This window comes from Corvus hawaiiensis, chromosome 19, assembly GCF_020740725.1.
Source record: "Corvus hawaiiensis isolate bCorHaw1 chromosome 19, bCorHaw1.pri.cur, whole genome shotgun sequence".
Lineage (NCBI taxonomy): Eukaryota > Metazoa > Chordata > Aves > Passeriformes > Corvidae > Corvus > Corvus hawaiiensis.
The window spans coordinates 7843017-7869822 of NC_063231.1; the positions used below are offsets into that span (position 1 = coordinate 7843017).

Consider the following 26806-nt stretch of genomic DNA (forward strand, 5'->3'; position numbering starts at 1 on the left):
GCAGCCGTTCCCTCGCCCCGATCTCCCCATTCCCGCTCTTGCCCCACTGAGTGAATTGTCCCAAACCTCCTTCATGCCGTGGGCAGTTCACACCAACGCCGAGTAAAGGACAAAGCCAGCCCTGCTCCTGCCTTGTTTGTACTCGAGCTCCTGCTTTCCCCAAATCCCCGGGAATCGCCTGCCTGCTATTTTGGAACCTGCAGACCCATCCGACCGTGGCTTTCACCACACATGCTGCCAGTCCGTCTGGGAACACGGGCTCCTTGTAAAGCCTTCCCCAAACGTGGCATTTATTTTAAGAGTCACAGACCCTCGCTCCAGGACTGGAGTCGCTCTCGGGCGTCAGTGCCGGACACTGGGACTGCTCCGGCGCCAGCAGAACGGGCTCAGCCCTTGTGGAAATGGCACCATCGTGGTGCCAGAAGCTGGGTGAGGCTGCAGGACTGTCTGCTGCCCCCGAGACAGCAAATCACGCCGGGCTGTGGCGTTCGGTATTGCCAGCAGCAGCAGCACGATGACACAAGAAGTGCACAAAAGCCTCACCGACAGCAAGGAAGGAGAGTGTTTGGCAGTACATCTACTCTCAAAAGCAATGGAAAACAACTTCTATGGATGGATTAAAGCTGCTGCTGCTGCCCAGCACCGCGGTCAGACCCTCGCTGCGGGCACTGCCCAGCTTTTGCTGGTGTTTGAGCTGCAGTGGCACCGAGCACACGCCCCAGCCAGCTGTGTTCCCCTGTGGCTGTGAGCAGCAGGGGAGGCTGGATCGCTGTGGGATAGGACAGGCATCACCACGGCAGGGGGCTGGCTGCCCTACAACACTGCAGAGCAAAGCCAAGGAGGTCGGACTCTATAAAACACCAAAAGCCCGCTAATTTAAGGTCTTCTGCATACTTCATTCTACTTCCTCCATTACTTTACATGAGATCCGCTGAAGGCAGTGTGTGAAAAGAAAGACATTTTGACTGAAAACACATTTTTGTAATTTATTAGATCTGTACACAGCTAGTGCTGTTCTCATTAGCATATTTTCAACCTTCTCCTCCATCCCTCCCCAGGCCAGCAGCCTGTTCCACTGGGCACAGGGAAGGCCGAGCCCTCAGCCTCCTTTGGCATCCTGAACTTCCATGGGACCTGAAACACTCGGCAGCCAAAAGGCAAGCTTGATTAGTTTATTTAAAATTAAACATTTCTTTCTGTTCAGCTACTCAGATATGCACGTGGAGCCAAACCTTGTGTCTGACCATTGTTAGTGCCAGAAAACTGATTCAAAATTAGAGACTAACAGAGACCAAAGCTGCAGAGAAGCAGCTTCTCAGGTGTTGCCTCAGAACTGCAGGATTTGGGTTGATGCTGAAGCTTTCTACGATTTTAAGCTCAGGGTTGCCCTTCTTTAGTGTGAAGAGGTTTTATGGTTACTGGACAGTTACTGGTGTGGAAAAGCAGCAAAGATTTTGCTTGGTTGTAGTTGTTGCACTGATTTCCCTGGGCAGCAGGATGTTCTCTTCCAAGCTAAATCATTCCTGTTCACTCAGCACCATGCAATGCCCAAGTCAGTATCAAAACAAAATTAGGCAAATCAGAGAAAGCTCCTTGGAAATGCATGGTTAGGAAAAAAAAAAATCTGGACACTTCACTTGGGATTGTCATTTTCTTGACAAATGCCTTCAAAACCAGGACAGCATCCCAGAAAAATCAGAAGACCTGAGGATGTTGGTCAACTGATTCCTGCCCTCCAATACTGGCTTCATCATTCCAGGTCAAATTTGCAGTTTTTACCACTATGTGTGGTTTTTTTCCCACCAAATCAACATAAGTAACATTTGTAAAGTGCTTTGAGATAGTGCTAGAAAATACTAAGAGTGGAAAGAGGGGCAGAACATCTGTTATCAGCACCCAGCTGATGACTACGAGTTGGTTTTTATCCTCAGAGCAGCATCACTATGTTCTCCTTTAACCTCCTATTAACCAAGAGCTGGAGATGGCACACGGGGCAAAGGAGTTTGTGCAGGGCAGTGAAAGAAGAAAAACAAAGGAAACATGAGGATTTCTTCTGGAAAGATGCCTGAAGCAGAGCTCCAGGGAAGGATGGGTATTTACTTCCCAGATCCATCAGGAAAACACATGCAGACCCACATGCACAGAGCTCTGCAGGAGGCTTCACACAGCACAAGCATTTGCCATACAAGGAGAGAAGTGGGGCTAATCTTAAAAAAAAAAAAAGAAAAAGCAAGACATTGATGCTTTTTTTGAGGGGAGGATACAAATGCTCACCAGAAGCTACTGCCTGAGGGCTGTCAACTACGTCGTAGTAAAGTCCTGCCACCTTTTCCAGTTGACAGGAACTTCTCTCTAGTTAGCAGCTTCACAAAAGCAATCCTTGTATAGATCCATAAAGCTTTCCCAGATTTTTAAAAGGTTAATTTTACCATTATAATTGCACTTTAAAAAGAGGCATCAATCCCTATGCACTCTCCCCAAACACCTCCTCCGTTTATAAAAGAGGAAAGAAAGGCTACAATTATTCACTGTCCTACAGCTACAGGATTCAAAGGCTTGATTTAGGTGCCTGAAGGAAGGATGCAAACACCCAGTTTTCAGGGCAGGACAAGAGTGCATTTTAAAAAACCTGCAGGCTTCACAGCTTGGCTTGCATTGGCTTCAGGTGTTTGTGGAAAGATTCATGAACCTGCAAGACAACAAGACACTGGTTACAGGGCCAGGTTTGAGCTTTGAAACAGTTTTACCTCCTCACATGTTGCAGTGTGTTCAGTGTGTTTGTATACTAAGGAAATTTGACCCAGAGGCACTTTGGAGATTTAAGAACAACCAGGTAACTTCTGTGTTTCAGAGTCTACATGATACAAAGCTTGAGAATATAAAAAACAGCCTGCCCACTACTTTTCTATTACGACAGGAATGCAAGATTTATATCCATACAACTGTTTGGCATTTTAATTACAAGAAAACTGGTACAGGTTTCCTAAGGGGGCTGTAATGAAGCTCCTAAGCCCCACTGACTTCAGAAGTACAGAACACTGAGCAAGTTGTGGTGGGATTTAACTCCAGCTGCAGTCTCTGGCAGCCCATTGTAGGAGATACAGTCTGCCCTCAGCAAGTAAAGGCACCAGGAGACAGGATTTACCATTCTGGCTGATGGAGCAGGGACACTTCAGTTTATTTTTGCTCAGCTGCAGCTCCAATCCCAGGTCAGATACACAACATCTGACACCTAAGTACTACAGGGGAGCAATTTCTTTTCTCCTCCACTCACTGCTACTGCCTGAAGACTGGAGGATTTGCCAGAAAATGGGCAAGGCTTCCACAGCTACTCTCATTAAGCAAAATCAACAGCAAGTGGTAGTTGCTTTTAAATTCACTGAGATAATTCAGTTGTTTCTCTGTGGAGTGCACCATTTCCTCCCTCAACTGAGAAGCCCATGTGATCCCACAGGGAGAGTAACTACAGAGAGCCAACTGAAAGTAGGTTGTTAGTTTTGGTCCATTACTACTTGTGACTTTTCTCCACCCTTCTTCAATTACCTGGTGAGATCTCTGGAGCGTAATTAACAACCCTAAATTGAGTTGTTTCTCTGGTCACGTGAGAAAGAGGAAAAGAAAAGAGGTTTCTTTACCTGTGTTTTGTTCAGTGGGGATTTCTTTGCCCACTCAAACATGTTCTCGTAGACGTTGCCGTCGTAGCGGCCAAGCACAGATCCCAGATGGACATCATGGAAGTCAAAGGAGTCCACCAGTGCCACGGCATTGGGACGAATGACAGCCAGGAGCTCCTTCACATGTTGGTTCACTTGGGTAACTTGGGCACTGGTCAAGATACCCGCCTTGAGAGGCAAGAAATGGATTACACAAGTCACAAATCCTTCCCTTCCCCAAGGTCTCACACAGGTCAGCTTTCCCACACAGAACTGCAGCAGCTGGTAAAAAAACCAGGTTTATTTTCCTTCACTAAGTAATTCAATTGTCAATTTGCCACAGTGCAGAAGCAAAAGGAGATGCCAGCACAGCCCACCATACTGCCCAGCTATTTAATCTTGGATGGCAGACTCTGTGAGTACCTGTAAGGTACTGCAGGAGCAAGTTTTCTTGGAGAACATGCATATCCGGATATTAAATTGTGCCTGGCTTCAGGGAAATCTTCAGTAAGCAGCAAAGAGGAAAATGGGAAGGCAAAACATACCATGTCTGCCTGAAGAGCAAACAAAACACTGCTGCACAAATTCACTCTCCAACTGACAGAATGAAGACAAGAAAAGCAATGCCTGACAATTTAAAGCCATTCATTGAAGGAAGGGTTGGGATTTGGAGCACGAGATTCCCTTTGAGGGATATAGGTTGGGGAGTACATCTAACTGCATCTCCTTTATTAATTCCTTGGTTTTTAGCACACAGCAGCTGATCAGCAACTAGAAACCATTTCAGCTGACCCTTGGCACATGCCTGGTTTCCATTTATCACAAGGGAAACCTGACAAGAGCCTTCCAACAGACCTGCACTGCTAATGACCTTCTGGCAGCCAACAGCCAAGAACTTCCACCTAAAACACCCATTTGGGTGTTTTGGCTTGGCATGTAAAGCACATTTGCAAACAGTGAACCTGGTTTTGGAGATTTGGAGTGCTGGAGAAAGACACCAACCTGCAGGAAATCGCCCGTGTTCCTGCTGATGCCGAACAGGGCGTACAGGAGGCACAGGTCGGTCAGGACAGCGCGGACAGCGGCATCACTGACCTCGGCCAGCTTGGCTGTGAACAGCTTCACTATCACATAGTGACAGTGGGCCTGCAGAAACCAAGGAAAGTCAGTCAGGGGCACAGAAAGATGAGGAGCTCTCACAGCACGTCTCTTTATACACCACTGACCTCTGATGCCCGCACAAGATCAACAGAAGTCCTGTTCCAGGCATCCTCCTTGCTCTTCCTGTGGTTCAGCTCAGCTTGCAAATTCTTCGCTGCAGATTCTACAAGCCTGGTTCATATGAGGAAGAAAAACAGTTTACATAATCACATTAACAGGATGACAGACACTGAATTCATACACATGTCAGTCATGGCACATGAGCTCAGAATTCTTCTCATGTGCCATGAGTGAAGACATAGACTGGAGTGACAAGTTGTGCCTCTAAAATACCAATAATCACTGTTGTAGCTACGACACAGCTACAGAGGGTAAGAGGACTTCTGACAGCACGCATGTGGTGCTTCAATACCTACTCACAAGTAAGTGTCTGCTCTACTCTCCCACTTCCCTCACAATGAACTTTAATATCAGGATTGTTTCTCTCCAGAGAGATCTCTGAGCAGTTTGTTATTTTTGTTTGAGTATACTTTACACATAAATAAGAAAAAGATACATCCCAAAGGAATGGGGAGCAGAGTAACAAGGCTATGAGCAGCCTCCTGCAACCTCAAAACACTTAACCCTGACCCCAACCCAGCTAAGTGTGTCACTTCCTGAAAGCAACACACGGATCAAAGCTTCACCAGCCACACCTCGAGAATCCAGCATTAACAGGGCAATGCAACACCAGCACCTCCCCAAACACCCAGTTTTCCTGGGCCCAGCCCAGTCAGTGTGAGCTCACCGGGCAGCACGTGACTTGTAGGCCTCTACCAAACTGGTGGGGTCATTGATCCTCACGGTGACAGTCCTGGCAGCCACGTGCTGGGGCTGGATGCGCTGCCTGGAGAGGTCGTTCAGGTAGGACACCATGCCAGTGACCTGCTGGCCAGAGGTCACCTGGGTGTAGCTTTTCATAAGGAACCTGAAAATAGAGACAGCAGATGGCAACTCTTACTCCTGAGTTGTTTGAATGGACAAAAGTCATCTCGCTGAGGCTCAGGCCAGCAAGAACAGTTGAAGGCACACTATTTTCTGCCAAAAATGGGGCAGGGGACAGAAACACGACGCCAGTTTCGTGGTCACTTCTGCTCATCACTTTGTCACCAACTTCACTGCAAACTGGCCAAACAAGACTCCTTAACATCAATTTAGTGTTAAGAAGGGCATCATTTATTACAGGTGCCTGGTTGCATGGGGGATAGCTCCTCCTTGTGTGCACATGATTTTTTACAAGTGTGTTGCTTACATACACTCACTACATGCAAATTATAACTTGCTCATTACCATAAAACCCTCCCCAAGTTCCCAGACTCAGTCCTTGTTTTGGCTGTAGCTGCATTCCTAAGGCAGATGTCTCCCCCTTATCTTCCAGCTGTCCTTGCTGGGATAGCAGATTCTGCATGCCTTGTTCCTCTGCTAAAAGTTACACAGACACAGCAGAAATCGAATTAACCCTGTTGGTATAAACTTCAGCCACAAGGACCACGAGGAGAGGCTGGAACATCCCTGTGCAGAGCTCCCACCGTACCTGGCTGTCTGCAGCATCATGACCGTGTTCTCCCCCTCGTAGGTGCAGGATGGGGTGAAGGTGACATAGATGTCAGGAATGCCACTGCAGCGGGAGTAGCCGTGCCCGCCACAGGCCATCCGACACTCCTCAATGCCAGCATTGGCAGTCCAGGAGGTGAATGCCTTCAGTCCTGCTGTCAGGGCGTGGAGCTGAGGGGCAACAGGAAAGCCAGGTTTATTTTCCAGTCTTAGCTTGCACACATACGTGTTAAGGACTGCAACTCCCAGAAAAACAAAGTAGAGTCAACACCATTCTTGCACCGTTCCACAGGGTCTTGTTTTTCTTGCAGGAACTCTCTCCTGAGTCAAATATTTATATGAAAACCCTTGTACATGGAAGGACTTCTTTTAAGTACACCACTCCTTCTGCCCGTAAACATTTTATGTACAAGACTGTTTTCAACTGCCCATTGTCACAAACACTAACAGAAAGTTAACACCTCACAGCCCTAACCCCTCAGTATACTTTGATCAACACACCTGTTCTACCCTAAGCACTTGGAAGAACAATTAAGAAGCTACAGCACAAGCACAAGACCAGTCTGAACTCCCAAACAATACTCCATAATTCCTGGAAATGCACCTTTTTAAAATAAAAATATATTCCCAGTAGCTTTCTCACTGTGCATTACTCCCTGCTTTTTATAAAGTGCTCTAAATGAATAGAGCAAATAAATGTCACCAGCACATACTGGCCTTGGGGGCTTCTGAAACTACAGAAGGAGAAGGCATCTCATGAGTGAAAGCCAAAAAGGCTCAATGCCTCTTTCTCCATGCTATAAAGAAACTTCACACAAATTCAGCCAACACTCTGGTTTCCAGAGGACACAGTACCTCTGGCAGCTCACTGAGGTCCCCCTTGCTGATGTCCCCACTGATACGATGGTAGGTGTCCTTTATGTAGGCTCCCACAAAATGGAAGGCGTACGCTGTTGCCAGGAGAGGAAAGAGTTTGTATTGTTGGGTCTGATAATCCAGGATCTGGGGTTCTGGTTCCCTAGAGCAGAACACAGATGAGCTAGCATGTCAGTGGTAGCAAACTGCTGCAGAAATCCCATTTATCCCTACTCTAAGTACATTCTCCATCCATATCAAGCCAGATTCTCTAAGACCATCCAGCAAAAGCCTCTGGCAGGGGAGGACATTCCAAGAATGGAAGATTATGCACTTCCCAGGACAAAGAGTGTTTTGAAACCATACCAAGTGCCAAAGCAAACATCAACCACAGCCCCTCTTCCTCCCAGTACTTGAGAAGTTTCCCTCAGCACTTTGGGCTGCTCTGGGTCTCCCTGCACTCACCCTGGCTTCAGCTCAGACTGGTGTCTGACGGCGCTGTAGCGGATGGCGATGGTGCAGGCCCGGGACAGCGAGCGAGCAGAGTCACCCACGATGAAGGAACGGATGAACACCATGGTCCCATAGGTCAGCTTGTCACTGACTGGTTTCACATAGGTGCCATCTGGTTCAACCTACCAAAAAAATTAGAAAGATTAAAAAAAAGTACAGCCTGTTGATCTGTGAAGTTTCCTCTCTTTTACATGTTCACACTCTAAGCTCATCAAGCAGCATTTACAAGCCACTCACAATCCTTTTGGTGCAGCACTCACCCTCACAAGAGCATTCAGTGTGTCCATTTCTAACAGCAGATGCCAAAACTCACTGCTTTACCTGGGCATATTTCATCAGCATGTTTTCCCGAGGAATTCGGTAGTTGTCCATTTTCAGGTAGCCATTATCCATTTCATCATAGCCAAATTTGGGGCCAATGTCACCCACTGTAATACCTGCCACAGACAAAGCCACTTGCATCAAAAAAACAGGAACTAAATACCACACAAGAGGTTCAAGCCTTCTCCAGTAAGGAGATTGTTTAGTTTTCTAGTAAGTCCTGGCAGTGTTATGAGTAAGAGTTAACAGGGACCTTAACCTCTTTGATGGAAAAGTGGTGTCCTGGTTTGGCTGGGATAGAGTGAATTATCTTCCCAGTGGCTGGTACAGTGCTGTGGTTTGGATTTAGCACAAGAACTGTTGGTAACACACTGATGGTTCAGTTGTTGCTGAGTAACACTTACACCAAGTGAAGGACTTTTCAATTTCCACACTCCTCACCAGTGAGGAGGCTGGGGGGACACAAGAAGCTGGCAGGGGACAGAGCCAGGACAGCTGATCCCAGCTGGAAAAAGGGATATTCTGCACCACGTGGCATCATGCTGAACAGTAAAACTGGGTGAAGTCAGCTGCGGGCATGACAGCTCAGGGGCTGGCTGGGCATCAGTCAGCTGGTGCTGAGCAATCACACAGTGATCACTTGCTCTGCACATTCTATTATTATTATTATTATTATTATTATTATTATCATTATTATTAATTTCCCTTTCTTTTCTGTCCTATTAAATTGTCTTTATCTCAGCCTACAAGTTTTACCTTTTTCACAGTTCTTTTCCCCATCCTTCTGTGTGGAGGGAATGGCTCTGTGTGTTTAGTTTCCTGACGGGTTAAACCACAACAACTGGACATCAAAACGTGGGAATCTCCATAATTTCCATGCAGCCCTACTATCCACTCATGGTGGGAGCTGTCTCTAAAGTTCATGCAGCTCACTTCCAGCTAAAGAGTGATGAAAGCTCTTCTTCCCCTTTCAGAAAGCAGGATGTGCTGCTCGTGGAATGCACAGCTGGGAGACACTGGGGCAGAACCAAATCCCAAACTAAACTTCACAGGGGCAGAATCAAATCCCAAACTAAACTTCACATTGAAATGAAAGGAAAAGATGATTTAGTAGTAGCTCAGTCATTAGAAAGACTCATTTAAGCCCTGTGATCTACCAAGTGAAATCAGCTAATGAAATAAGCCACAGACTTTAACAAGACACAGCAGCTGTATACATTCAGAGAGAAACGGATTTAATCTATTCCCTGAGTGTGAATTTGTACCTGGCAGAGGTTCATGTGTGCCCAGCTGCCGGATGGGGACAATGAAGGCGTGCAGGCCTTTGCACTGGCCCTGGGTGTAGAGCTGAGCCAGAACAATGGCGTGGTTCGATGTCTTCCCAACTGCAACAGGAGCAGGAGGCAACACAAAAACACAGTCAGACACTCTCAGAGTCTTTCCTCTGAGATAACCTCATCATATCATGCACTGGAAAACCAGATTGACCTCACTGGTTGTCACCCCCATCATACAGCTCTACGGCAAAGTGTTGCTCGAGTCAATGGAAGCTGCACAACACAATTTTCTTGACCGTAAAACACCAGGTCCTTGGCACACCTGCCAGTGAAGCTGAAGGAACTATGAATAATTTGATACAAGCAATCAAAAATTACACCAAATCTACAGCGTGAATGATGCTGAGCAACAGTCCAGAGCACACAGAGAATGTTTAGCATGCTCTGGTAAGTCTGTTGCTTGTTGTAGCAAGAGCGACTGGCTTTCAGCCCACTCTTTGGACCAACTTCCAGCCATCACTCTGTAGATATAACACACATGGCATCACCTCCCTGAGTTCTTCCATACATCTTCCAGATTTAGATACACTTACGTCCACCAGGCCACCACTTAATGGAGGTGACAGTGGGGCTGTTGAGGATGAACTCCTGCGTAGAGGGGTCATAAGTGGCTGTAGTTTCCAGACCCCGAAGATGAGTCCCTGGAAACAAGCAAACACATTGTTTTGGCAGGAAGTCAGTCACAAAACAGACTAGGACAGAGCTGAACAATGGAAAGTGGAACTCCAGTAGTAATGTTTAAATTTTAACTTTGCTTTTAGGCTATATATATAAAGAGCTAAATACCAACCAATTAAGGAAGAACAAGTGAGAGCCAGACCACATTCTGGGACCTGAAGCCAATTCTCAGAAAACAATGATTTTTTTTTCCCCCAGTGGTCTAAGACTAGTTTTCCAAGCACCTCCAATCTGACACCTTTTTGCTATCACACACCAGAAGCCCTTTCTCATTTAAAATGTTCCACAGGAACACACTCACCTGAATTTCACTAAAATGCAATCTGATTAAATTGCAAAATAAAACCATCCACTTCTCAGCCACAAGATGAAATAAACAGTGCCCACCACCTCTTCATGCCCTCATCAAGTCTACGTTCTCCTCACTTGATGGAGCTGATCTCCCAAACGAGACCATCCATAGCTCCAAGACAGCAGGTAATGGCATGTGTGTCCCAGGTACTGATGTAGGTAGATGAAAAGACTGCAAAAAGATGGGAGGTAATTCCAGGAACAGTCTTTGTCTTCTGCCCCAAACTCTTTACTTCACACACCTGTCTCAGAGCAGTGGCATTGCCCCTGAATGCCTTAAATCTCCCAAAGTCACAAGGCCTACTTGCTTAAACTAGACAAGCTGTGAACACTCCTGAGAGTCTGGACTGCCAGGGCAGGACAAGAGCTCCAACAGGAAAAAGGAGATCACCTTGCAGCAACCACGTTCCCAAAGCATGGAGGTAATGGCAGACTTCCATTGGCAGGCAGCTCAACACAGACTCACTTTGCTGGCAAAGGATCTTCAAACCTCACTAGTTCCAAGAGATTCTCTTTAGACTTGCAGTTAGTTTATGCTTCACACAATCTCTACATTTCACTTCAGCACAAAGGTGAACCCTGCTCATTTTTAGAAAATAATTCTCATCCTCAACTCTCAGATGACCAAAATTAAAGTTCCCCAAGGCATAATACTCTCCCCTTGAAACTTCAGTTAAAAGTGTTGCAATCACAATACTGCTGGAGTTATCAAAATCCATTTCAAAGCTTGAAAGCAAAGGAATAGCAACAAAAAACAAAGTCAGCTTGAGACAGAGGACTCAAAAAACCTGACACATTTCATGGTCAGTTAAAAAGAACACATGGGAATGAACCAAGGGGAATAAAGCTCCCTACAGACCATGAGCACTGGAACCAAGTCATCCGCATGTTCTCTGACCCAAGATCAGCAACTCTTAATTTTTTGGCATCTCTTTCAACACCTCAAAGCTCTGTCCTTTTGCCTTCACACTGAAGGTTAATTAAAGCAAAGCAGAAATCAAACTGGAAAGAAGAGCAAGTGTAAAATGAACAGATGCCACCAAACTGACAGCACCAGTGATGGGCAATAATGACACTGGTTTGAATGGCACGAGGAGCACCCAGGTGCTCATTCATAGAGCTACAGACATCAAACCCCCCCTTAGGAGGAAGAGAGGGAAGCAGCACATGGCATAATGTTCTAATAACCCTTCCAGAGGCTGTCCACTTTTCCCTACAACCACAGCTGCACGTGTAAAACTGTGAGATACACACACACTGTTCTTCTCAGGCATGGGAATCCTCTGTACACAAAGCCATTCTTAGAAAGAGCATTTATTGAATGTACTGTACCATGGCCCATTTCAGTCTGGGCATAAGTGCCAATGATCTCCAGGTTCCAGGCAGGCATGAAGAAGCGATCCTGCTGCTCTGGGGTGGCCTGGGTGAGAAGGGTGGGGAGGAACATGCCCAGATGAAGGTCCAGAGGTTCAGGCCGTCCGCGGTGAACAAAGCTGTGAAGAATTGTCATGGGATGGGAGTGTGAAGGGAATGTTATGGGAGGGAAGCAAGCATGAGGATTCATGGTGGAGATTCAGGAAGAGACAAAAAGAAAAAAAAAATGATTCATGTGTCAATCAGAATTCAGCAAGTGTATTTTAGAGAGCCAGAGCACTGTCCTTTCCTCAGGCCTGAGTAATAAGAAATGGCACACACTTTGAAATAAACATGCTGCAATGACTTCCTCTGTAATCATACATAAAGTGCATCTGCAACATTCCCCTATTTTTGATGCACTATGATTGATTAAAAAAAAAAAAAGATGAATCCAAACCTTCCCTCTGGTTTGAACATCGGAGCATCCCTAAGTTCAAAGGGCTGAGGCAGTCAGCTGAGAATGTCACTTTGCTGGAGATGTGATGTGGCTGAACACAGTGTGCTTGCAACCAAATAAAGGAAGTCCATCTTTTTTTTTAATTTTTTTTTATTTTTTTTGCCATGTTTTGAAGGTAGAGCCTGGTAGAAGTCCCAATTTATCCAGCTAAAGGAGCTAGGTTTACAATGAACTTCCTTTTTTTTTAAAAAAGGTAAATCCTAACTGGCTGCACTATTTACTCTAGTTTTTTGAAATTAAAGATCAGACACAATTAGTGTACATGGCATTTCAAATCAACTCCCTTCAACTTCTGCTATTTTAAAGAACTTTCTTAAAAGGACAGTGCTCTGTGTAAGTCAAAGTTGTGAACATGAATAACTTGGCAAGAAAGCCAACATTTTTCAATATGTAAATCACCAGCACAAATTATCTCCAATTAAACATCTTTCATTAGAATTACTTTTTCCTCCATGTTCTGTCAAACACCAGGTAATTAAGTGAGTGTGAGGTAATTAAGTGGTCTATTAAGATTTTCAATATAAAGAATTAATTCATCATTAAATCTTAAAATATTGACAGCTTTGAGTATTAAAATAGTGGGGATAGATTGAGGACCAGCACCTCCATCTGGCTCATTTTTGTATGAAATAAATTTAATTGGACTTTAACAGGAATATATATATATATATAAATGATCTGCATTATGGAAAGAGCAGAGGTCTGAGCGTGGCTCAAACTCATCTGACATTCTTAGCAAAGTGGGAACAATGCATCCTTGTGTTCTCCAAACACACATTAATATGAACTAGTTCTGTCCCTAGGGCTTCCCAAGAACTGGTTTTTGATATTATCAGACTCCTATAAATAAATTCAACTATCTAATAAACCCAGCAGCAAGGTTTTCTAAGCTTTTTGACTGCACAGTGACCAAACCCAGCAGGGACTAGCGGGTTACCAGGAACACCAGATTTTAAGTGAGTTCAGTACGAGTGAAGTACACAGCTGACAGTCAAAGAGTGAAAAAAAAAAAATCCTTATTTACTAGCAGTAGTTATAAACCAGACAGAAACAGCACAATATTTTCACTTTTTCACTGCTCCTTGTTTCTTTTTCAGCCCTGTGCTATTTGTGTTTTTTCTTTCTTTGATTTTTTTCTCTCTCTCTCTCTTTTTTTTTTTTTTTTTTTTTTTTTTTTTTTTTTTGAGAGAGAGAGATTTCTTCACTATGGAACAGGTTAAAATCAATACACCCATAGTCACCAAGATAAAACTGAGTAACTACCCATCCAGGCTAAGGTTCAATTCAATAATCCAGAGATCTGTTTCTTCATTACCACATTTTAAACATCAGGATTAAATTAAACAATTATACAATTAAAGTTCCCCAAGAACAGCTCAGTGACAATTACTGCAGCAGCTTCACTGATGAAGTATCAGATACTCAACACAGCAGGAACCCCAAATTCTGGCATTTTAATTATTCAGCATAGAAAGTATATCTGCTTTACTGTATTAGCTCTACGCAGTGTCAAAATACCAATTTAACCATGAAACAACATGAGAACCATAAGGAAATCAACCATCACCAGGCAAGAAAGTGCAATTTTCTAATGTGAAATTAGAAGTAAAACAAATCACTGCAGTGGGGATGTGACTGATTTAAAGCAGCTGGTGTGAGAAAGCAAACAAGGCCAGCAGGCACTGATTGTTGCCATCCAGTTATCTCTCAGCTTCTGGTGTTGAGCTGGGTTTGTTGAGCAGGAAAGAGGACAGGATTTCTTCCATTGAGTCTTCTACAAATGTTTCAGCAGCTGTAACTGAACAACCAGGCAGCTGGCACTGCCATCCAGCAGTGTCCAGACTTGTACACCTCAGGCTTTCCCAGTTCAGATGCCAGCACAAACACTGGAGTCCTTGTCTGTAAACTATTCTTGCTGGTATTTAACAGCCATAATTCCAGGTTCTGGGCTAAAAGACTGTTTTCGGATGCATTAAATGTTTTTCCACTTAAAGCAGTGAAAGTTGCTTTCAACAACAGCAGGCATAAGATGTTTTTCTTCTTTGTAACCAAGACCTTTCCATGAAGTTGTACAGCTGCAGTGCAGCAGCATCTGGAAGAAAAGTGCCTGGGGCAAAGCATACCTGACTTTCAACCCAAAACTCACAATCTCACCGTGCTCCACTGCTCCTAAAGGAATGCTCCTGACCTGTTCCTGCAGGCTAGCTATGCACTAAGGGCTCTGGCATACATGTCCCAAAATTAGGCAGAAATAAAACCCACAGTACTGTTCACTGACATGTTCCAACTGGTTCAAGTGAAATTCAGACTCTCAGGGCTTAGAACAACCTCCTCATTTTAAAACAAAGGTAACAACTACCAATGCAGAGATCAGCTAAGAGGTGCATTCTGGAAAAGACCAAAAGAAATCCTGGGATTGTCAGGATGTGAAACGAGGCAGCTGTCTGGCTACAGACATCAATCATTAACTGAGGAATTTTACCTTTCCCCCTTTAGACTGACCCAGGGAACATCATCAATTTACCCACTGGAGTTAGAGAAAAGAGGTTACCCATTGATCCCTGAAGGGAACTAACCATGTCCCATTTCGGTTTGGGCGTAGGTGCCAATTATCTTGACTCCACGAACCAGGGGCAGCCACTTCTCCTTCTGAGCATCAGTCGTTTGGGTCTCTATGGTTTTGTGAAACATGCTGAAGTGGAGACCCAAAGGTTCAGGAAAATTGCCCAAGCATGTTCTACAGGAGAGAAATAGAGGGATCTGGATCTCAGTCTTACTGTTACTGTGAACCTGAAAGGCTTTTCTCCAACTGGAGCATAAGACAAATAATATTTTTGCCTTTTTCAACCTTTTTTTTTTTTTTTTTTTGTCCACAAGCAACCTCCAAACGTGGAGGCATCAGAAGCAATGCTAATGGGGAAATAGATGTTTCTTCCAGGCATCTTCACCCCATGAATCTTGCTGTTGCTATGTAACTGGAAAAAATGTTATTCTACAAAGGTTCATGAGGAACTTAAAACTAAGGACATGAAAATCAAATTATTTTCTTCCCCATCTCTCAGGCTTTGTGGGACTAAATCCCACTGCTGCTGGTAGCCTACAACTAGGGCATTATTAAGTAGAACCAATATGTATTAAAAAGGAAAAGGTTTCTTTGGTGACTGAGTTCTTTTCAGAACAGCTCTGTATCACTTGCAGCTGCTTCTATCAGTTGTGAGATCTGGAACACACCTTCAATTAAAATTACCATTACAGTCTAGTGCTGGAGGAAATGGAAAGAAAAAATCAGACATTTTAGGTGTGTTTCACCAAAACAGAAGTTATTTCATGAAAGAAAACTCTAATCACCTAGTAGCCACAATGGCAGGCAAAGTACATTCTCAATTAAAACATCTTCCCTTCTGCAGCTTGAACAGTTTCTTCATCTTCAATCTACTGTACACAAATGCTTATTCCATCTAAACTCTAAGATAGAGGAGGAAAAATGAGCCCTCTGCATAAATACCATAGGGGATGCTCTGCATGTGGTTTGTCAATTACAGCAGCATTTGTGACTGGCCTTTTGCACCATGCAGAGAGTAAATAATTGATAATTCAACAGCAGGTCTGATACAGACTGTGAAAACCAGCCTTAGAGTGAGAGGCAAAGCACCACTGAACTGCATGTTGCCTGTTTAAAATGAACAAGACAAAATGAGCCATGGATTTTTCCAGGACCAAAACTATTGTAATCAAGTAATCTAATGCTGGTGCTGAATGTATTAACTGTGCTTTAAGGTGGTGTGAGTGCAGCTACAGCGTCTCAAGTTCCTGGAATGGAGGCAGACAGTTCCGTCACCAAAAAATATTCTATTGCCTACAGCAGCACATGTTAACAAAGCTGATGCTTACAGGGTGACCAAGGGCTTAAAAGTGCAAGACAGAATACTTTTCAACATTCTTGTGGTTTCCTAAGTGGGTTATTCTTTTAGCCCAGGACCTATACAGCAACAGCAGCACCCTTTATTTCCTCACTGCCTGCAGCACAATTATTGTGCACCTACTCCTCAGGCCCCAAAAGGACAAATCTACGGGGAGAAAATGAGTACTGACTTTGGAACACAAAGTTTGAGGGCAGCTTGAGAAGAGCTTGAATGGCTCTTTGCGTATTTTCAGCAGTCATTGAAAGAACTTGAGAAAAAGGTGCAGCTCATGCTTTGCTGTCAGAAAAATCAGGTCAGACACTGCTTCTTTGAAGGTAATGCTCCAAGAAAAAATCCCAGGAATCTTCTCAAAGGTCAGGCCAGCGACTTTCACTGCCTATGAGTAAGTTTAATCACAAGTGGCAGATATATCTCATGCTTAACTACCACCTTCTGCCACAGGGGTAAGACAGCAGACATTTTGCAAGTGGATGCTTTAACACCCCTGTGTCAGAAGGTTATGATGTGTCAGTAACTAATTGTGCAGCATTTGAACAGCTTCTTGCATTAACTAAGCTGAAAGTTAAATTACAGCAAAAACCGTTCATCTCTGCATACTCCACACTGAAGACTGAGGATTTCCTTAACGTGCCTTTTAACGACTTGAATGACAATGAGAGAGAATCCTGTTTTCCTCAAGACACAGGGCAAACAGAAGAGGTACCAGCTGTGAAAGGAGGAACAACAGGTTTTCTTCCCTTCTTTTTCTTTCTCTGAACTTACTGCTTCCCATCAGAATTTCAACGCTCCCAGCACCTGGACTGGTTGTTCTCCAAAGGCTGCAGTGCGTAACTGTTCAAATACTCTGCTCCATCAAGACTGATGGTGGCAGTGACCATCTGATCAATCACCAGCTGCTCTGAGGTCAGCCTTGCTACAACCACCAGTGTCACAATGAGGCTGCAGCTCCAAATCCACTTATGGGAAAAGGCTGTGTAGTAATATGTGCTTTGGCATTACAGATCAGCAGCCAGTGCCACCCACACAGTAGAAGGCACGTATGTGACAGGTGAGTCACTGTTGCTCAGTGCACAGAGGACAACAGAAACAAAGTCTGTGTGTTCAGAGGCTCCAAAGCTATGGGAACAACTGCAAAGCCATTCTCAGGCTGCAGAACTGGCTCACACAACAGGGGCATTTACTTTAAATGAAAGTCTGTGTGCAAACTTTCCTGCTTTGTGCAGTTCTTGAAGTAACCCTCTCAAGGATGAGCACGAATGGGTCATCCCAGTGGAGAAGGAGCAGGAGCTGTGTCTGAGCTGTGCTAACTGGGCTTCAGAGCTCACAACTGCTGTGGCAATAAACTCCTATTCCAGCTGTATCAAAGTAAGACCAAGCCAGACTCATCCACTCCACATTAATTAAGCAGTGGCAAGTAGGGCCCACAGTAGAGTTTTTCTGCTTTGATTTGCTCAAAGCTGCTCCAGGTCCTAATTTAAAGACATAAGAACAAATTCCAACAGGGAAAGTGCACATTCGTGCAGTGCTCATGAACACAGGAATCACCTGGTGACCAGCAGCTCTCAGATCTTCCTTCTTCTCTGACCCAGTTTGTTTTTCTCTTCTTTGTTTAACCCCATTTTCCTCAATGAAGGTTAATTAAACTTGAAAGTGAATTAAAACTGAGCAGCTTGCTCTCTTCCAAGAGCATTGGAGCACTACACCAGAAACGTTTCCCATTTTTCATGCTGACTTACATTTTGCTGCAGTTAGACTGCAAAAGAAATCTGAAATATTGGCACTGTTAGGCTGATGGCCTTCAAAGCTACAGTCACACCAGCAACTGCAGTGTGAACATAGAAGAAATACTATATGAGAAGCAATTAAAGTATATTTAACAGATCCTCTTATGGAGTCCAACAAAACCCTTTGGAAACAGGAAGGAGGAGCATTCACTTAGACATGTCACAGCAGCAGCAACTGTTTAAGTGTTTCTTCAGGGCAGTGAAGGAAGCAGCATTTCTCCTCACCTACTCATAAATCAAACTATAAAGTTGGTGAGTCATGTGCAAAGCTACCTAGTGATGTTCTGGCAGTTCTTTAGAAAAAGAACTCAAAATTCTTCAAAATTGCATATATAAATCTGTCCCTGCCATTTGGGGATAACTGACAAAATTTCTTAAGCTTCCATAAATAGAAAGGTCAATCACAATAAATACAATGACATCCAAATCAAGGACTTCAATCTATTTCATAAACTTAATCTGAGGCATGTTGCAACACCGTATCCATTCAGTCTTCAGTTTGGAAAAATGAGTAAGCCCAAACACAATTTCTCCAGGTCAGTTTTTACACTAATGAAGTCCCTTCCAGTTAGCACCAATTAGCATGGATATGGGATAGAAATAAACATAATTTTGTCAGTTGGGTGCAGGTTCACCAAATCTAAAAGAAACTCTGACACTCAACAGGTGGGAAAGTGTGGAGAGATGCTAAAATGCAAATGAAATCAAAGGATGAAAAAATAATCCTTTAATTTCTTCCATTTTTTAAGCAGCAGCAAGCCCACATCCTCCCTTGCCAACACCAGACATTATGGTAAAGAAATCAAATCAGAATATTAACAGTGTACAGCTCTTAGAGCAAACACACCTCACCTGTAGGCAAGAAGTTTATGCACTGGGCTTCATTCTGTTACATGTTATTACAGAATAAATATGGTATATAAAATAAATAAAAAATGGCAAATATAGTCAGTCCACAGTAATTGCAATTGTATTTGGAAATCCTGAATGGCTGCAATTAGATTTTACCTTGAAAAAAAGTAAGTCTTTTTCATTGTTTCAGTTGGTTTTGGACTGTGACTTCTGACTAGTCCCACCTGACCATACATACCACATTGGGTATGGAGGTACTATTTGGTATCTGTATGAAATTTTACACTTTCATCCACTTAAGAATTGCTGACTCCAAAGTAAGTTTATGGAAAGACAAAACTAGAATCTCTCATTTGACTACTTCAGGAAAGTCTATTTTCATATAATATTGTCATTAATGCTACAAAAAGACAGAAAATTTGTTAAAATTTTCCACCTGATAGACTGGATAGACTTTGCTGAATTTTCTCCTTAGAAATAAATAAATAAATGAAGAAACTTCCCCATCACTTTCAATAAACCTTGTGTAGGAAAAAAATTAATTATTAACTTCGGCTGTACAGCACCTGAATAATCCAATACTGTCACTGAACTTGTTCCCTGTTATCACTGTCCACCAATGACAGTTTTCAAATTATTTATGTTACTTCCACGAGAAATTTCATGACACAGGTCAGTGCAGACCAGTTTCTCTGAAAGCAAAACCACAGTGGACAAGATGATTTCAATTTCCTAGTGCCAATGGTCATGCCCTGAGGCCCATAACAGCTTTTCTACAAAACCAGTCAGAGGGGGCTTGTGGTTCATTATTTAATGTGTCAGAGGATATACCTATGGGATTACAACACATTTCTAGGTCTGTGTAATCTCTCTGTTACCAGTTTCTGTTTGGTTAAATCAGATTGAGTTTAGCAGAATTAGGGGGAGAAATACATCAAAACCAGGAACTAAGCTCTAATTCCTTCTGGAAGGAATGAGAGCTCAGATGTAAAGATAGTCTTATTTTCATTAACTTGATCCAAGGGTGGTACTAGCAAAGGTCAGATGCAACAAAAAGCCTCAGGGTCAAAGAGAACCTCTGTAGCACCAGGAACTTAGAGGAGGGACACAGAACAGACAATGATAAGAACTTATAAGGCATCTTGGAACATTTTCAAGTATTTCTGCAATGTGACTTTATTGGGTCTAAGTGCAAAGTGAAGTAATCAGCTTTAGGAGATTTCATCAGAAGCTGCAAACTCATCAGATCTATTCAGATTCAAATAATGAGTATAATTTTTTTATTCCTTTTGGAAAAAAAAAAGACCTAAGTTCAAGTTCAGTTTTTCAGTTTCTGCACCACATATAGTGAACAGGGTGTAACTGCTAATGTTGCATTTCTGTTAAAAAAAAACCCTAGGAAAACACAACACTCAGGAATTCAGGGTTTCATCTGAAATTCACTGAAGCAGACTTGAGTGGGCTTTTATACAAGTCTTGAGCTTCCTTTAGACAACAAGCATAGGAAAAAAGCACAACTCTAACGTCCTTGGTGGTGATTGAAGTACATACAAGAAGCAAACTCTGGATCTTTTTAGGTACCTTTTAAACCAGTAGATCTCATCGGGATCTGCAATTCCATATTCCCTTAGCTTCATCACCATCAAGGAGCTCTTCCTGATGGCTTGCTCATAGCGCTGGCTACGGGACAGGAAGTTCAAATCCTCGTGCTGGAAGTCAGGGTCATTAAGAACTAAGGCCTCTGGGGATAGAACAGAAGAGGAAAACAAGCTCAGCTTCCACAAACTTCAGCAGGGGGTGAGCAACAACCCAGCGTTTTACCTGCTAGAGCTCAAGGCAGAGGTATAAGAAAATTGAAAATAAAATTAGAAGCTAACAAAATGAGAAAGAAGTCAAAGCTCTTTGAGAGCTCAACTCCTGGCACTCTCATTCCACACATAAACCCCATTTTCAGTTCAAAGCACTCTGGACTTGGCAGGAGGGCAGTTCACTGATGTAAAACCTGCAGGCTCCTCACCAACAGCCTGAGGCTCAGGCAGCCTCGTGAACTCTGATCCCCACGCAACTCCTGCAGAAGGGCAAAGTTATTATTACCACTATGCCAACTGGAAAACAGGGTGACCAGAGATCACAGACTCTGTGTCCCCCCCCTTTGGCACAGAAGTTACACAACACCGGCCTCTGACAGTCCCAGCCCAGGGAAGAGACTGGAAGTAGTTCATTAATCTCTGAAAACCACGGTCGTGCCGGGTGACAAACAGGTGACATTTGTACTCTTGGGCAAGAGCGGGCTAGGAGGGAAAAAGGAGGGGACAGAGCCCATGAGAAATGCCCATGGGAAGCTGCCTCTGACCCTCTGGAGGAAGGGGAAACAGAGAACTGAAAGGACACTTGCTCTGTCAGGGCCACCCTAAATCCTTTTCTGGGAAGGGGAGAAGAGGAGGACCAGGGAAGTAACGCTGCTCCTGTTCCTCTCTAACCCATGAGGCAAGACCCCTTTACTTTACGCTGACCCTCCACCTGCCAACCCTCTCCTGACAACTTTCTCCTCTCCACAAAAGCTCCTCCACACCCCCCCCGCCCCACGACCCCCTCACAACTCGGTCGTTCCTCACCTTCCCCGGGGCTCCCCACCCCGCTCCCCCCGCCCTGTTTCCCGCTCTCCCTCTCCCCGGAGGTCGCCCCTTGGATCCCCCTCATCACGCAGCCTCTCCCCTCCCCACCCCCGCATATCCTTCTCCTCCTCCGAGCCCTGACGGGGGCTGTCTCTCCCCGTCCCCATGGCCCGGGCCCTCCCTCACCGATCTCCTTGCGGCGGCGGGTGCGCTCAGGGCCGCCGTCCAGGATGTGGGTGAGCAGCTCGGGCTGGAAGGTGGCGCCGGCGCGCTCCCTCTGCAGGTCCTTGTTCATCGCCATCGCGGCGGCGGCTCTGCCCGATCCCGATCCCGATCCCGATCCCGATCCCGATCCCGATCCCGATCCCGATCCCGATCCCGATCCCGCTGCGCCGGCACCGCCCCCGTGTGACGTCACTCCCGCGACGCCACGTGGGTCCTGACCACGTGGGTCCCGCGGCCGTGCCCGCCCTTCCCCCGTGAGGCGGAGCAGGAGCGGTGAGCGGCGCGTTCAGTCGTGCTGGGAGCGGTGCTTTAAATCGCGCTGCGATGGGCATGGAGCGGCGCTGCGAGAGCGCCCGGCACGTGCGGCGTCGGCACGGAGTAGCTAATTAAATAAACAGCTCGTTACATGCCGTTAGCGGGCTGCGTCTGTGCACGCGCTAAGTGCGGTGTTGGGTAGTGCTCTTGATCTGCGTGTGAAGGATTGCGCTTGGGGCTGGGCCTGCCAGAAATCTCCCTGCGAGGTCCTGCAGTGGGGGTGGAGCGCGCATTATATAGCACACTGGGTGGGCACAGCGTGTATGGCGATTGGGGTATGGCTTCTACAGCCTAAATGATTCTGTTCGTTAGAAAGTGCATTAAATGGCACACCGAGCGTCTTGCATCCTTGGCTGAGCCACCTTGCTGCACAGCGTGATTCAGGAGCAAAACCCGAGCAATACAGGACAGCCTTTGCCGTTCTGGAGGTGCAGAAGTGTCCTTGCTTTTTAAATGCTAGGTGCGGCGGGGATGCACGGAGCTGTAGGGAGCGGGGAGGTGGGTCTCCACCTACGGAGCCCACGTTGGGACCCTGCCAGAGGGGTTTTTCAGCCCGCTGTGGGTGTCCACAGCCTGGCATGGGGCTGTGGGGCAGCAGGCACAGAGAGAGGCACGTGTAGGGACGGGGTAAGCCAGCATTGCCCAGGTTTCGACAGCCTCCCACGGAGTCCTCTGTGGGGCATTTTGCAAGGTTGCAACCCCGTGAGCAATGCGTGGGGTGGGCAAGGGACGCCAAGCATTAAAGCCACGGCGTGTGTCAGCTCAGTGTCCCCACTGCTGCCTAGTCAGTATGGGGGGTCCTTGAACGCCCTGCAATAGACCCACTTTCTGAGTGGCAGGAGTCCCTGCCTGGGCTGTTGTGCGGCTCTTGGGGTCTCCCACAGTGAGGCAAAAAAAAAAGAGAAAAGCAGTAAATGGAGCATGGAAACTCTCCAAACACAGGCAGCCTGCAAGGGAGATCAGAGGGAAAACAAGGCCAAAAGGAACCACTTTAGGGCACAGCCAGGAGCCTGGCTATGACATTGACTAGGCAGGATTAGGACCTTTCTGGAGCTGCTTTGCATTCCCGCCTTTCTGTGTGCTCTGTGGTGTGCCTGACTTGCCTGTGCCAGCCCTGCTCCACCACAGGAGCTCCCAGGAGGTCCCACCTGAGCCTTGTCTTGGAATTAATCCTGCTCGTTCATCGCTGTCTGCTAAACCCTACCAGACTTCTGATGAAACCAGGCTGGCTTGGATGCAATTTATTGTTCTCCAGTTGCAGGATCACACACTGTCAGAATTTCTTATGCTGCAGTAAGACGACAGGCTCAGGATCATTCCTTAAATCTTGCTGCATAGTAGTCCCCTGTCACCCCAGCAGCTGAAGCTATCCCTGCATCTCAGTCCCTCACACTGTCTGAACTTCTCAGTCACCAATTTCCCTCCTTCCTTAACCTTTCTCAACTCATCCATAGCCTGAGGGAGACCCAGAGGACCTGGTGGGCTGCCTGTATTTCATGCTGTGGGTTGTGTGGGACTAGGCAGCTCCTCTTTGTGCCAGGATGCCCTGGCCTTGGCACATGCACTGAGCTGCAAATAGGATTCAGCGGGGAAGCTGTGGAAATTCTTGCAGCCTCCTGGATGGTGGAACCTGGGCAAGGACGGAGTTGAAGGGCAGTGTCACTTATAATTTGGATCAGGTACTGGAGAAGCATGGAGTCAGACCTTTTGCTTTACTGCAGGCCAGCCGTTGTGCGAGATGCTGCCAAGTGCTGGTGTCTATTACTTCCCATGGGAGATCAACAGCTCAGTCCCCGAGGGGACGACACTGAGGACATTTGGCAGGTGAGAAGGGTACCCCGCTCTCCTTGCAGGCCAGGCCTTTCCTTCACTGGCTGAGCACCCCCCCTTGGTTTGTAATTGGATTTCTGCACAGCTGAGCTTCCCAAATTGATCCTTCCCAGATTATGCTGCTACGACCTGGCCCGATCTGAAGCCATTCTCACCACTCAGCACAACTCGGCTCAGTACCAAGTCTGTGTTGACACCAAGTTTGTGGAGCCATTCCAAGCCCAAGTGGGATCTTTCTTCATGGTCCTGGGAGAGGCTGAACACAGGAAAGGTAAATGCTCCAGGAGCTGGTGCCCTTTGCTCTTCATGGTACATCAGCTCCTTCAGAGCTCCCTTAGTCACTGAGGGCAGCCTGGGCCAAGCCAGTTCATCTCATGCAGCTCCTTCAGTCACACGAGCGAGTGATTCAAGGTAGGAGCAGCCTCTCTGTCCCTGCTCACCATCAGAAGAGCCACCATTGGTGAAAATCTGGTCCTCTGGCACAGATTTTTTTAGAAACAAGAAGTACTTCAGCAGCATTGTTGGGCTTGAGAAACCTGTACTAAAAAGCCTGGCATCACTGCCAGCTGCCACACCGACCGCCTTCACCCCAAATGTGGCAGATTGCAGCAATACCTCATTGCAAGTGGCTGGGTTGGTCTTTGCCATCCTTGAAAGGCTCTAATTATTATCCCTGCCCTCAGACGCGTGAGGAAGGCTCTGTCATGCAGCTCACCCTGTTGTCTTTTCCTGGAGTGCCCTGCATTCCAGCTGCTTGGTGCTTTGTGGGGAGTTGATCTGAGCTGGGCCATGGGATGGTGAAGCAAATTCTTTGTTATCTTGGCCATACCTGATAAAAAGCATTTGCATTCATGCCATAGAAGTCCTCACTGGCATGTGGAAAGCCACACTGCACATGGCCTCTAGAGAGTGACCTACTAAGCCACTGCTGCAAAATTGCTTTAGAAGTTGTTATTTTGGTCATCCTAGCTTAGGAGTGAGTTTGCCCCATTTTGCAGGGGTGGAAGGAGAGCAGACTGAGATGGTGGCTGTGTCACTAAGGCTGTGTCACCAAGGCTATGTCACCTGCCATGGCCCCTTCTGTGCAGCTCCATGTTACCACTTGAATGCTACCAATGAACTGATGGTTGTAGCCAGCTTTGAGCCTCTTCTAAGCCCTCTTGTCTGCACAGGGGCATTCAGAAATGAGCTCAGACCCATCACTGCTGCTTTTCAGACAGGGAAAACCAAAGTGCATCCCGCCACGACAGAGACAGATGCTGCATGGCAGGCACTGGCACTGTTCGCCAGTGCAAGGGGAGTGCAGTGTCAGTCACAAGGGGAGTGCAGTGTCAGTCACCAGCATTTTGTAGCCATCAGAGCAGAGGGAAAGCACGTCACTGAATTAAGCTGGTCCTGCTGCTCACATCAGTGGCAGCATGTGGCCAGTCCAGCCTCCTGGAAGTTCTCAGGCTATGGTTATTTGCCCAGCTGGAGTCGTATGTTGCCTGAGGGAACTCTCTGCCTCCAAGCTGCTCTGTCTGTTTTCCTTTCTCCAGAAACTTCCAGTCCTGTGGTGAAAGCACGGATATTGACCTGCGTGGAAGGGATGAATGTGCCCCTGCTGGAACAAGCCATACAGGAGCAGAGGAAATACTTCAACGAGAGGCAGGAGCAGAGGGGAAACAGCACATCCTGACAGCAGCTCCGAGACCAGCCACACACTGGTCCTTGGACTACTATTTGGAACAAATATGTTAAAAGTAAATTAGGAAGTGGGTTTGCTGTGGCAAACAGCAAAGTCACTGAGCAAGGAAACACTTGAAGACTGTGAGTCAGTGTGTAACTGTGGGCTGTCCATTCCTGCCTCAGGTGTCATCACCGAAAACAGCTCTGGGAAGCAGGTTTGTTGTTTGTTTGAAAGGGTAGTTAAGGAAGGGGAACACTTGGCTTATACTGGTCCTTCCGTAATGCACGACCTGAAGAAGTCAGAAGTAGTCTCTGAATCTGGAGCTAAGCATCTCACCTTTGGCAGATGGGGGGAGAGGGCATTAGCACAAAGTTCATTAGCCCTGCCTGGCTGCAGGCCCATGAGTGCATGTGCTGGGGTACCCTGACTCAGCTGCCACGCAGGAGCATTCCTGGCAAAACACTCATGTATCTGGACTGACCAAAGAAACAAGAAGAACAAAGAGTCCCTATTTTCAGTAGCACCTGCCTCTTCAGGTAGGAAGAACTGGTATCCAAGGGGAGGATTAATTCTAACTCTAAAATAAATATTTGCAGTACCCTGAGAACCACCACTTGACTTTCTTCCTTGACACAGCTAAGTTCAAGAGACCTTAAATCACTATTTTTGAAGTATCTAAAATTTTGATTGAAATTTTCCTTAATAAAGATGAAAAAAGAAGGCAGCCTGTCTTTTATTGATTAAATCCCTCTTTCTTGCCAAGTCAAGTGTGTTAGCCCCTACACAAACCCTACAGATGATGTAAGAAAATTCAGTTTTCTTCCTCTTCCTCCTTCTCCTAAGTACTGGGTGTGTAAGGAAGGGACTGGCTTTAAAAAAGCTGTAAGACAAGGAGATGAAGTTACATCAGAGTCACTCTGGTTGAAGAACATGGTTCCAGGCCCACCCAGCTGAATTAAATCATTGACAAAAGAACAGAACATTGCTAATGTCAGATGAGAATTGAATGTTTGTGCAAGGGAGAGAAGAGTCTCCTGCACTGTAGAAATCCCCAGATCTGGAGTGAGCTGTGCTTGTGGTTTGCAAGGGAATGCAGCCACCTCCAGCCTTTTCTGCTTGCACTCAAAGATTTTGAGCTGCTGGCTCAGCAATGGCCTAAATCAGCCCTTTTTTAGGTCACCTAAAAGTTGGGGTCTTCCCTGTGGACCCACGCAGCTGCAATGTCCATGCCCACCTACCCCTAAGTCCTCCAGATGAA

At 45.8% G+C, this 26806-nt stretch overlaps 2 protein-coding genes across 5 annotated transcripts; one reads left to right on the top strand and one right to left on the bottom strand.

Annotated features, from left to right (window-relative positions):
• Positions 1–959: 959 nt before the first annotated feature.
• On the bottom strand, positions 960–21903 carry ACOX1 (acyl-CoA oxidase 1). 2 transcript variants are annotated; one of them, XM_048323532.1, is made up of 14 exons: positions 21696–21903; positions 20476–20635; positions 14912–15072; positions 9967–10074; positions 9362–9481; positions 8097–8212; positions 7728–7897; positions 7263–7425; positions 6388–6578; positions 5602–5781; positions 4880–4985; positions 4656–4799; positions 3636–3842; positions 960–2689 (listed from the first exon to the last, which is right to left on the bottom strand). In XM_048323532.1, exons 1-14 carry the CDS (start codon positions 21808–21810, stop codon positions 2639–2641), a joined length of 1992 nt encoding a protein of 663 aa, XP_048179489.1. In that variant the 5' UTR covers positions 21811–21903; the 3' UTR covers positions 960–2638. The 2 variants fall into 2 exon arrangements, with proteins under 2 accessions (XP_048179489.1, XP_048179488.1); XM_048323531.1 differs by lacking the exon at positions 14912–15072 and adding an exon at positions 11795–11955 and having other exon boundaries at positions 21696–21901.
• TEN1 (TEN1 subunit of CST complex) lies at positions 21201–26272 on the top strand. 3 transcript variants are annotated; one of them, XM_048323533.1, is made up of 4 exons: positions 21201–21381; positions 23771–23873; positions 23993–24150; positions 25418–26272. In XM_048323533.1, exons 2-4 carry the CDS (start codon positions 23788–23790, stop codon positions 25555–25557), a joined length of 384 nt encoding a protein of 127 aa, XP_048179490.1. In that variant the 5' UTR covers positions 21201–21381; positions 23771–23787; the 3' UTR covers positions 25558–26272. The 3 variants fall into 3 exon arrangements, with proteins under 3 accessions (XP_048179490.1, XP_048179491.1, XP_048179492.1); XM_048323534.1 differs by lacking the exon at positions 21201–21381 and adding an exon at positions 21948–22477; XM_048323535.1 differs by lacking the exon at positions 21201–21381 and adding an exon at positions 21948–22007.
• Positions 26273–26806: the final 534 nt, after the last annotated feature.

What these genes read in the sequence shown, in the direction of transcription:
- TEN1 (XM_048323533.1), top strand. Translation starts at nt 23,788, where the DNA reads ATGCTGCCAAGTGCTGGTGTCTATTACTTCCCATGGGAGATCAACAGC. An exon ending in ACACTGAGGACATTTGGCAG is followed by an intron (nt 23,874 to 23,992) that starts GTGAGAAGGGTA and finishes GATCCTTCCCAG; the next exon opens with ATTATGCTGCTACGACCTGG. An exon ending in AGAGGCTGAACACAGGAAAG is followed by an intron (nt 24,151 to 25,417) that starts GTAAATGCTCCA and finishes TCCTTTCTCCAG; the next exon opens with AAACTTCCAGTCCTGTGGTG.
- ACOX1 (XM_048323532.1), bottom strand. Translation starts at nt 21,810, where the DNA reads ATGGCGATGAACAAGGACCTGCAGAGGGAGCGCGCCGGCGCCACCTTC. An exon ending in GAGATCTACTGGTTTAAAAG is followed by an intron (nt 15,073 to 20,475) that starts GTACCTAAAAAG and finishes TCTCTCCTGTAG; the next exon opens with AACATGCTTGGGCAATTTTC. An exon ending in ATCTTGTGCGGGCATCAGAG is followed by an intron (nt 4,800 to 4,879) that starts GTCAGTGGTGTA and finishes TGGTTTCTGCAG; the next exon opens with GCCCACTGTCACTATGTGAT.